A 12,212-nucleotide genomic window follows, 5' to 3' on the forward strand; every position below is an offset into this window, starting at 1 on the left:
GAGTGTCAATGATCACCACATCAGCTGCAGAGTAACTAATGCAGGCAATCATCGCGCTCGCCCCCCTACTACAGAAATCAGAAATCTGGGAGAGGAAAACAGACTCCCATCAGCAGCCTCAGCTGTGCGTCCGTCACGCTCCCACGCTCACTTCAATTCTCATTTCTCCTCTGGTTGCAGCTCGCTGGAGCCTGTGCTGAGGAATTATCTGCTGTCAGGACCTGCCCGGGACGCCGCCGCGCCAACGGGGACCAGAAGCTGGACGGGGGGGCTGAGCCATGCTGTCCGCCGCCATTCAGATCCTGGCGTTCGCCCTGGCACTCCTGGGCGTCCTCGGCGCCACCGTGGCCACTTTGCTGCCCAACTGGAAGGTGAGCGTCAACGTCTGGTCCAGCGTCATGACCCCCATCTCGCAGATGCAGGGTCTGTGGATGGACTGCGTCTGGTACAGCTCCGGCGTCTTCAGCTGCACCATGAAGAACTCGGTTTTGTCACTGCCGGCGCATCTGCAGACCATGCGGGCCGCCATGGTGCTGTCCTGCATGGTGGCAGCCTTTGGACTCTGCCTCGCCTCCCTGGGGCTCAAATGCACCCGCTGGGGGGGCAGCCACCGAGCAAAGGGGCACACGGCCATCGCGGCGGGGGGCTGCTTCATCCTGGCCAGCCTCCTCTGCCTGGTGCCCGCGTCCTGGTTCACCAACGAAGTCATCACCGCCTTCCTGACCACGGACCTGCCGGACAGCAGTAAATATCAACCCGGTGGAGCTCTGTGTGTGACGTTCATCTCTGCTGGCTTCCTCTTAGCTGGAGGAGTCATTTTTTGCCTTTCGTGTCCCGGAAAAAGATCGAGACGGCCGGACTACGCTTCCCCCACCGACCCTGACAGACTTGTGCCGTGCCGAGACGAGCAGCGGAGGCGGGAGCCGCAAGCCGAGCAGCCGAAAACCAGGCAACACAAATGCGTCCAACTGCAGATGGACGAGGTGAAGCAGGAGAAAGGTAAAGTGGAGCAGGAGCAGAAGCTCTACTCGTCTCCCTCCAAACTCCCTCAAAAAGACATCAAGGACAGCTACAGCCTCCAGGAGTATGTTTAGCCCTCGTGGCTGAGTGGCGAAATGTGGAGCCGAAGCTTTTCTGGCTCATGGAGAGGGGGAGGTGGGCTGGGGGAGGTGTGTGAGAGAGGGAATAATTACCAAATGTTGGAAATGACAGATTGTGAATTCAGAAGCAGAGAACAAGGACTCTGTGAGGAGAAATAAACTGCAGAGGCACCAAACACAGTAAATCTTTTTTTTTTTTTTTAACTGCTGCAGCAAATACCAAAGGTCTGAAAGCAAAAACACACTGAACCTGCTGATGATACAGAAAAAAAAAGGCACATATTTGAGCTCTGACTGAAATCGAAAAGCCATCATTTTCCTGCTGTGGACGCTGTCTGCCTCCTAACAGGGCCGGAGCGAAGCTTTCTGTGGCCGTGAGCGGGATCTGAACCAGCACACCCCCACCAGCCTTCACCAGCCTTCACCGCCACATGCTTCACAATTTAGTTACAGTTACGTTCAGAAAGAAATGCTGCTTAGGTCATGTAAACATTTAAAAAATACAAAAGAAAAAGAGTATATAGCTTAAGATACGCTCTCTGGTTTTGTTATTTGTTCTCACTGAATCAAAATGCAATTACATAGCACTTTCTAAAGTATTCAAATGCCGTTCAAAGTGCTTTAGAAATGACTAATGCACACCAACACAGTTAAATAAGATAAAATATCTGCTGGGTAGTGAAGATGATAAAAGACAACAATCAATAAAAAATACTAATAATTAACTAATAATTAAAATAAATGAATTATAGTTAAAAAGAAATTTTAAATAGAGTAAAAATAATCACAATGATTTAAGTAGAATCTTAAAATTAACTAATTGTTGGCAGCTAACGTGCTAATACTTGCTAAGGAGTTCTAAACACCACACTTAGCTGAGTTTTTAAAGATGTCATTAGTTTAGCAGGTATTTGTACGATTTGTTCGTGAAAACATCTAAAGTTTGACCGACCAGATAAGAAATCGAGGAATTATTAAAGTCAGGAGGCTTCGTCCTCTGGAGACCAAATATGATGACGATCCATCCCGTGGTTGGACTACAGTGATGGACCGATATCCTAAGAGAAAATCATTTGGAAAATGATCATAAAAGAACTGTAGAATTATCGTATTTTGAGGGAAACTTTTATCTAAAATAATCTAAAATGACTGTGAGTTTAGGTTAAGTTTTATTGACAGTCTGCAGCCTGTGATTCTATTTATGACTTTATAAAAATGACTGATTGTATATTTTTGGAACAAAGGGCTAATTTCTTGTAACAATGCACCTGAAAACACGTTTTCCCGAGAATGTAAGCAGTACCCCAAATATATGAGCAATGTTTACGGGATCAAACATTACAGAAAAGATGCTCTGTAACACTTTGAATTTCAGGTTCTGTTTTTTTTTTTCATTTAATTTCCTGTAAAATTTAATTTCCAAACAAGTCGCTGCTATTTAGCGGTAAACTAAAGAGCTGCTGAACAAAGCAGACCTGCTTCAGTAAATCTTCGTTTACCTCTCTGCATCTTTACTGTAGCTTTCAGCTGCCCTGGAAATTACTTTGATTTTCAACTAATGATCAACAGATCAAACTTACTCCATGATGTAAAACTTCAGCCACACAGAGATAGAAAACTGAAGAGACTCCGTGTGGCTCAATTTCTGTTGAACCAAGATTAACAAATTTTTTTGATACATCTCCTTTTTTTTCTTAAAAACTCAAAAATATCGAGCAGACACTTGTAATACTTTGTCCTTCTCGCTAATAGTTAGGTCCAAACCTTGCAGAACCTGCTGGGACTTGTTCTTTAATATACAGCTCATTTTTATGAACTTAAAACTAGTGATGCACAATATTAAAATTTCTGGCCGATACCGATATCCGATATTAATATTCCTGATATCGCCGATCACCGATATTTCCAAAGTCGATATTCTATTTTTGTTCACTTCGAAAAATTAGTATAAATAAGCACTGTGAGACGTGAAAACTATTCAAAAGAAGCCCAAATTAGAACACATAGTCTTGTTTATTACGCAACAAAACATATTTTAACATATTTTGACATATTTAAAGTTCAGGACCGTTTAAGTAAAAACATCTGTGAAATAGCAGCGATATCAAATGTAGAGACGAAGGCGCTAATGTTAGACAATCGTCGCTTTTTTCACATCGGCTAAATTTGTTCATCGGACTGATACCGATATATGGGAAAATACAGCAATATCGACCGATACCGATGTGGTGGCCGATATATCGTGCATCCCTACTTAAAAGGAAATCTTCTTGCAACTATGAAGATGAATTGTTTTTGCTACTGAGTGAACACGATGACCAAACCACAGAGTGCATCTTAAACTACGACCAACTCCCGTGTTGGGCCCCCTGCTGGCCGGAGGTCCTTCACGTCACATCACGTCAGCTTTGGGCCGATTCTGAACTCAGCTGTGATTTCTGTGCATGTTGTCAGTGCTTTACATGCTGCTTACGGCTTAACTGTAGTGAAAGCTGCTATTGTTGAGACTGCGCCTGAAGCAATAAAAACATTGTCGAGCTTCTTAAATTCTGTGTGGTGGCCGATTTCAACAAATCCAGATCCAAAAGCGGCAAAACGACGACATCCACGCCGTCTTTTCCCGGCGGTCCGGGGGGGAGGAGGGAGGTGCAGAGCAGCATGGAGAGAGGTAATGATGCTCTTTGCTTTCCCATTATCCTCTCACCACGGTTGGATGCACACTGCACACACACACCTCCTCCACCACCCTGGTTCAGCTGTATGAAAAGGACACGCAGTCATTTTCAGGATGTAACTTACAGCCTATTGGAGACTCCACAGCATTGTGTACGTTTGGTGGGCGAAGTGTCCTTTAACCTGACTGAGCTGTCAATCACACCTGCCACCAAGGAGAAGAGAAGGCTGAGCCGAACGCCCACACTGCCTGCCTCTACGGAAAAGCTTCAAACCTGCAAAAAAAAACAGAAAAAAAAAAGGAGGTAGACGAGAAAACAGAGTCGATTCGTCAGCGCTGCCAAACCTGACAGCGACTCGTTCAAGTAGAAAACGGGACACGTTCAAGCAAACATAAAACTCGGCAGCTAGAAAATAAATGTGTAAAATTCAAAGCCTGCTACGAGGTCAAAAACGGTACCAATGCAATAATTTATGTGCTCCTGCTGTGTTTTTTTTCTGCTGACGGATTCAAACCTCACGTCCACATCCTCTGAAAACAGATTTTTTGCTTTGATGGATGAACGACTGGACGGAGGTTTAAAACACACTGAGGTCATTCTGTCAGAGGTGCAGCTGCTTCATGTAATATTTAATTTACTGCAGGTTTGAATCTGTTTTACAGCAATTACGCAAAGATATCTTCTGATATACATTCATGTTTTTATGCACTTTCCACCTACACACCGTGTGTGGCTGTCTGCATCTGAATTAAATGACATGTTGGGTAGATGTGGCTGAACAAAGGTTCTGTGCCTTTCCATTGATCTGCTGATCTGAAAATGTGGGAAACCACATTAAACGTCTGTTAATAGTGATGATCTGTGTGCGTCTGTTTCCTGAGTAACAAAGGGCTTGTGTGAGTAGAAAAGATTTCAGTACAAAATGGCAGTACGTTGATACCAACAAATGCAACTCTCGTTATCCCTCTTCTGTCATTTTGAAATGCCTTAGATGTAACCTCACACCATTGCTTAGTGTTGAATGTATGACTCTATGAAAACCCTGCCTCTTTTTCTACCCACCTGTCCTCACTTGCTGCAACTCTAACACACACCAGCTCACCTACAACTTTGCTCAAACACCGCAAGACTACTCCAATGCTAAGTTGTAATATTGGAGTAATTTGGGAAGCTGACTGAATAAGAATAAAGATACAGAAAGTCCAACCTTGCAAGTGGACAGGATTGGTTCCTTACGTTTGTTACGTACGAAACCCTAGAAGTCCTGATCTGTGTTTTTGATACTGTTGGTTCAAGATGGAAATACTCATCCATAGTGTTGACTGCTCATGATATATTTTCAAGCATATAGAAAACACAACATGGCCATTTTGAATTAGTAAAAAAATAATAATAATAATAAAAAAATTTCACCTGAGGTTTTTTTTTTATTATATATATATATATAGCTTGTTAGCTATACCTAGCTAATCTGCCAGTAACTTGCATTGCCAGACATATTGTAAAAATCTGAATCAATCCAGAATACTCACCAAAAAAAAACAACTTTTATTTGGTTCTGTTTGAATTAAATATTCGTTCACCAACTCGTTCATGTCCTGTCCAAATAAATAGTGTTAAGCAGTATGCGAAATAATGCTGCTACGTCATGTGACCTGAAGTACAGCACTGTCATTTAGTCATTCATTCATTCATTGTCTAATTTAACTCTGACTCCTCATTCATTCTAGCTGTATATGTTCATATGTTAGTCCCCAGTCAGCCAACAAAAAATTCAATTTGTGCAGGCCGACAAATAAGAGAGTGTCGTTCCTGCAAGAGACACGTTTGAGAAAAGGCCATTGTCCACTTTTAACCGATGCTCCGACCACAGAAACTCCCTCGCATGTCTTCCTTCAGGGATTTTTTTGGAGGAGAATAAGTACCTATTGCAGGGTAGGAACTTCGGAGTAGCCATGAGAAAGATTATGTATGAGTTTACACTGACTGTTTTAGCTCAGGGAGGACGGCAAGCTTTTTTTTTTTTTCCCCTCCCCCGTTGATGTCCACTTTGAGAAGCAGTCTTCTCTCAAACATTGCCATCAGCAACCCAAAATTCCCCAAATAACAATCTTCCGTTGTTCAATTTCCGATGCTTTCATTCTAATAAAACTTAAGTTACGTTCGGTAGTCATTTCTTTTTGCTTTGGTGCAGTTGGAGTAGTTGTTGCAGTCCAAGCTATTAGATCCTACATGACTAAAGGAAACAGAAACACCAAAAGACCTGATTGCCGTAAAGGTTGCATCACCCCCTACCACTGTCGAGAACCTACAATGGAAGGCCGCCCAACATTACCCCACTATCCTAGAACCCCTCAGTTCATTTTCCAATAAGAAAGACATTTGTCCTTCTTATTGGTTGATGCAGTTGTTCCTTTATCTGTATTCTGCACCTTAGTTTAGTGCTGCAGTTTCTATGATTGAGATGATAAAAGTGTAGAATAATTCCTGCTGGACTCTGTGCTTACAGTTATTTTTAGGTGCACATTTAACAAATAAACATACAGCATGTTTAAGACAACAGCAAAACTGACCAACCTTGAAATATCTAAAGAATTTTTAAGCCTAAGATCTTCTTTGACCTTGGAAAGAACAAGACTGCATTGCTTTTTAAACAGCAGTCAACAACAACAGTCTCAACTGACCTTTGAAATTAAGGCTGCCTTCCAAATCCCATACTTGTCTTTTTAATGAAATACGCATTACAGCTGCCTTCATGAAGTTTGTGCTGTTTCATGCAGTATGTGTAGAACTGGGACGTAGTACTTTGTCACAATACCGCGCCATGAACTTTGACAGTTTGTAGTGCAAACTGAGGCGTCATCTTTTGGAGGCTCAAGGTTGTTTATGCTTGTGCACGACACTGCAACGTATTAGACATCAGTAGTAGGACATCAAGGAATTGTTGGCATATATTTTGGCTACGTTTGACATCCTATCTTTAAGGACATACTTAATTTTTTTCTAGCGTATCTGAATCCAGCATTGTTTCGTGTTTAACTTTCGAAATCACTCTATAGATGAATCTGTACCTTTTTAAAAGAATTGGCAAGTTGAGAGGAGTCCTCTTTTTTAAAATAGCTTTTACAAACCTTGTTAAAGTCTTGATTCAGCTTGATGCAACCTGGTATCACAAAATGGTGAATAAAAAGTACACCAATCCCCATTCATCATGTCTTATGTTAACTTACACTTTACTATAAGATTTACAACACCTTAATCAGTCACTATCATTACAATCAGCAACCATCTTACTCTAATATTTCCTAGTTTCTTTCTATGTAGAGCCTCTGTCTTCGTCTGTACCTGCTTGGTGTTTTTGGTTTCAACAGGCTTTGAGTTCTGTAAAACTTTGATTGCAAAATGACATTTTGTGCCTTCACAGTGTAAGTCTGCAGGGACTCAATGGTATTAAGTGACACACAAAGGCTTAACATGCATAGACACAAAACATGAAGTGTCCCTCAGGCAGCATGCTGTTTATATACAATCATGTGAGATTTAGTAGCTTCATGAGGTAACAAGTGTTTTCAGTATTCTTCTTCTCCTTTAAAGCGATTATGTACTTATTTGGGACTGTGGGAGGAGTCGTCATGACAATACAGTACATGCACAGCAGCCACCTTTAATAGAGAACACACTTTGTAGCATTATAATCCAATCCTCTTATCACATGTTGACTATTCCCACATCGTTATTGTTTCACTGTTTGCTTTTACAAAGAACCAATAGTTGTATCCATAAATCAATCAGGCAACATAAAGTCAGCTTCTGTGCAAACAATCCTATTACATTAGTTTCTATTCATCAGCAAACATCCCCACAGTAATTCCACAGTCTGATGTTTAGGTTTTACTCTTTGAAGGAGAATTCCAGTTTGGTTAAACCTGGTGTGATCCCCATTAATGTGGCCATTGCGGCTCTTAGTGTCATGTGAACCTCTTTGGATCTGAGTTTTAGCAAGGGGGCAACTAGCAAGACCTCTAAATGTCTTAAGTGCTACAGCTTGTTCTCACTCGAACTGAAAGGAAACACAGATATTAGCTTCTCAGAGCAGACGTGTAGCTAACTGTACCTCACTGACCATATTCAATTCAATTCAATTTTATTTGTATAGCGCATATTTACAACAACAAGTCATCTCATAGCGCTTATGGAGCCAAGCGTTCTTTCTTGGGTCTTTCCCTTCAGTAGATTTTGGGGTAAACACCATCTCTGGGAAAACAGGGTAGATCAGAGCTGATTAATTAGTGGTTCTTCCACAGCTGGGCTTACTATTGTCTGTGGACACAAAGAGAGTGTTTCAGTTTGCCTTCAACAGGTGTCAGTCTTTGAAGCAACAGTTTTCTTCCTCAGTCGGCAGCAGAGCGGTGAGGAACACCCACAGTTTCCAGAGAAACGCTGTCAACCATCAAACAGAAATGATCTGCAACCGTCTTCACAAAGCTCTACAGGGAGTCCACCATTACGTTTAGCTGCTGAGTTTCTAGAAAGTCCAGTTCCAGACTCACACATGGAAAGAAACCATCTATCCATTATCTGTACACCGCTTAATCCTTAATCCTAGGGTCATGGGGGGTTGGACTCTATCCCAGCTGACTTAAGGTAAAGGCAGGGGACACCCTGCACAGATCACCAGCCAAGGAGAACATGCAAACTCCATGCAGAAAGATCCCGGGTGTCCTCACGAGGCAACAGTGCTAACCACCGATCCACCTTGTAGCCCATAAACAAACTAGTGGATGAATATGTCGGTGATTAGATATGACAGCAAGTATCGATGGAGCCCAAATGCAGGTGGCAACATGTCCCTTCCAGACAATTAATTTCTGTTTCCTTTCAGTTGGACTGAAAACAAACGTTAAGTTGCAGAGGGCTCAAATCCCTACTAGGGGGCCAAAGAGTATAAAGTTTGCATGACTCTCAGAACCAAAAAGACAAATGACTGGTAGATACATCAGGTTGAAATATATTAGACTTCTCCTTCAAATCTCAATCTGTAGAATATCTAAGAGTGTAAATGACATGTTATTGTGCAACATGATAATAATTGTGATAAATAATATTCCTGAACCATGTCTGGGGCTCAGTACTGAGCTGTAGGTCCCTGGAAACAATCAACCAAATACACAATCACTGGAGGTAAAATGTAGGAAAATATGTTACATCAAATGGTTCGGCTTGCATAAGCATTTAGATTGAGTAAAATAGAAGTGAAAGGCCCCTGAAATGCCGTCTGTGTGACTCACTGAGTGTTGGTAGGAAAGTTGCTGCCTAAATACATTTTAAAAGACAAAGCAGAAGAACTTTGCTCAGGGCAGATGTGTAACAGCGTCAACACATTCACCCGTAAAGAAAAATCTAAGCTTCACTTGAATTTAGTTACCTGTCTGATCTAAGTGAAATTAAAAAACCTGAGTGTGAGGCTCATTTAATTGCAGTATTTTATCCAATTGATATTCCAGACTACTCCTGATTTTCCTCTTTGTCCCTGCACAGCTAAGGTAAACTGTTTATATGCTGTCTGATGTATGTTTGAGTCTGGTTGTGCTTGTAACGCTGCTTATCAATCAGCCAAGTGTTGAAGAAAATATGGTCACTGTAAAAACAAAATCTGATATTTTTGCAAGCATATGGATACCAAAGTTGACGTTTTGTGTGCTCTTACAGCCAACTGACACAAAAATACAAGTTAGTGGATGCTTTTTAAACCTAAAACTAAATGTAAAAGACTTACTAACTAAGGTAATATAACAGTTGAAGTATTATTCAGTTATGCTGGGCCTCTGCTATTTGGTTTAATGAAGAGGTTTAAATATTTGATACTGCTGTGAAACGACACTCAGTAATCTGTGCGAACACTGAAATAGGTTTTGTTTGCTGTGAATATTCCTCCTGTTTACACTGAACCGTGAGACAATTTTCTTTGTAAGCAACAATGGACAAAATCTGTAGTCCTCTTCAAGTGCAAACAAACATTTCACTACTTAAGCAGCTTTAACACACATTCACACGAGGCGTCAGCAGTCTGAGTCTGTCCTTGCAGCTGCAGCAGGGAGACAGTAAAACAACCATAACTTTGGAAAATACAGTCTCATATTTGCTTCAGATAAACTGTGGAATGTATTTTTACACAGAGCGAAGACTGTGGATATTTGTCCATCACTTAAATTGAGACAGATTTGGTAACAAACAGACAGATTTATTATTTCTAAACCGGTATAAGAAGGGAGGACAGATTACAGCAAAAACCTGCTGCAATGTTTGAACAGGCAACAGACTTTATTGTCCCAAAGGAAGTTTGTGTTGCACAGATAAAGTATCTGCTGTTAAAATACAAATAACATAGTGCATACATACACAGGTCATATACATGAGCACACTTAATAACTACACACAGGCTGCACAGCAAACCCATCAAATAACACACAATGATACAAGACAGCACAAGATACAGTACATAATATTTGCACTTAGACTTGCCTCATCATAAAACCTGCACATGTACAGATGAAATCAGGACCAGTGTTACAGGGTCAGCCTCTGGCTGATTTGCTTATTGAGGCCTGGATGGAGGACAAAGGAGGCCTTAAAGTGTTTGGGAGACTTTGAAACATCAGCCTGAGAGCAGAAGTCAAGTCACTGTTATTTATCACATTTGAAACAGCAGGCCTTGAACCAAAGTGATTTTCAATAGAGAAACAAGAACTACGGGCTTCAAGGTGAAGCAGTGGTTAGCATCGTTGCCTCGCAGCAAAAAAGTTGCCAGTTCGCATCCCAGTGAGGACACCCGGGATCTTTCTGCCTGGAGTTTGCATGTTCTCCCCGTGCAGCGTGGGTTCTCTCCGGGTTCTCCAGCTTCCTCCCACACAGTCCAAAAACATGTTGAGGTTAATTGGTGATTCTAAATTGTCCGTAGGTGTGAATGTGAGTGTGCTTGGTTGTCTGTCTCTAAGTGTGGCCCTGTGATAGACTGGTGACCTGTCCAGGGTGTCCCCTGCCTTCACCCTGAGTCAACTGGGATAGACTCCAGCCCCCCATGACTCTAGTGAGGATTAAGCGGTGTTTAGATATTGGATGGATGGAAGATTGGCCACTCTTGACTGCTAATCAAACTCATGTCAGGTCTTCCTCATACCAACGGCCGAACTACTCTTATAAATGTATGTTTTTATTTCTACTTTCATTGAAAATTTTGTCAGACATGTCACCTAGCAAATGTGCTCATGGTGGTCAAAAATACAATACACTTGTTTGACTCAGATGGAGTCCAGCAGGTTTGGCATGAACCCGGTCAGGACAAGCACAGTGAATCTGTGGTCCTGACAGTGAAGAACAGAGGTGGGAGTGTGATGATATGGAGCTGCATGAGGTGTTGATATGTCAAAATATTGGCTGACAAGACGACTCCCAAAAGCTTGGCAGAGGAAGAATATTCCTGCAGGATAACCAAAGCACACTGCCAAAATCAGAAAAGAATTTCTAGAGAAGAAAAAAGAGAGAACTTTGTCCTGTTCAAGTCTGTAACCTCAACTGAAAGCTGTAAAACACCAATTGGATATTTAAAGAGAACCGTAGAGCGCAACACAACCCATTCATAAAGAGCAGCTGAGAAAGTGTCTCTGAAAAAAGATCAAACTAATATCTAAAAACCTGATGTATTCCATGCTGAGGATTGAGTCTGTTGTCAGAAACAATGAACATACAAAGTATTGAAGAAGAAAAAAAAAGATTTGAATCTCACTAATGACTACTGACTTGTTTTACGTTTCTACTAATTAGACAATGAAGTGGTTTTACACAGTAATGTGCTAGTTTCTGTTGCATATTGTTCAAAACTCACTAAAGGAAAGGGAACACTTCAACTATGTGCTCTGTAACAGATCAAGCCAGTGGGGAACATAAACATTCTGTGTAGACAAGCCCACAGACCATCCATCAACAGGAATCACATTTTTAAAATAGAAAACTCCCAAAGCTGTGTACTGCAGCTGCACTAGGAACTGTGACTTGTTGCATTATTAAAATGAGTCAGAAATGCCTTCGTGTTCTTTTATTGTGCTTAGTTCTGCACAATATTTACACTTTAAAAAGCTGAACACGTGAAGCAGCTAGAGGCAAAAACATTTCACGTGGTCATTATGAAACCGAGTCGTGGCCACTTCCTCAATCTGTGGAGACGTATGAGAGTTCAAACCGGATCCATGTGACCTAAAATGTGATCAAATACTGTGTGCAATGCAAATAACTATCCTTTAACGGTTTCATTTTCATGTATGTGAGTGCTGATGTGCTTACATGTCTGCTCTGTTAGGTCGTGTTTTAGGTAATTCTGTTGAACAAACAAAAGCCTAGTGCTGTACCTGCAGTGATGCATCATCAGACAGGACAGGCAGGA

The 12,212-nt window shown here is 41.5% G+C and overlaps 1 protein-coding gene across 1 annotated transcript; it reads left to right on the forward strand.

Moving 5' to 3' along the window:
- The first annotated feature begins 278 nt into the window (after window positions 1-278).
- On the forward strand, window positions 279-1,094 carry LOC103364257 (claudin-20-like). The gene has a single exon (XM_008291316.1). It carries the CDS (start codon window positions 279-281, stop codon window positions 1,092-1,094), a length of 816 nt encoding a protein of 271 aa, XP_008289538.1.
- Window positions 1,095-12,212: the final 11,118 nt, after the last annotated feature.

Source organism: Stegastes partitus, unplaced genomic scaffold, assembly GCF_000690725.1.
Source record: "Stegastes partitus isolate 25-593 unplaced genomic scaffold, Stegastes_partitus-1.0.2 Scaffold734, whole genome shotgun sequence".
Taxonomy (NCBI): domain Eukaryota; kingdom Metazoa; phylum Chordata; class Actinopteri; family Pomacentridae; genus Stegastes; species Stegastes partitus.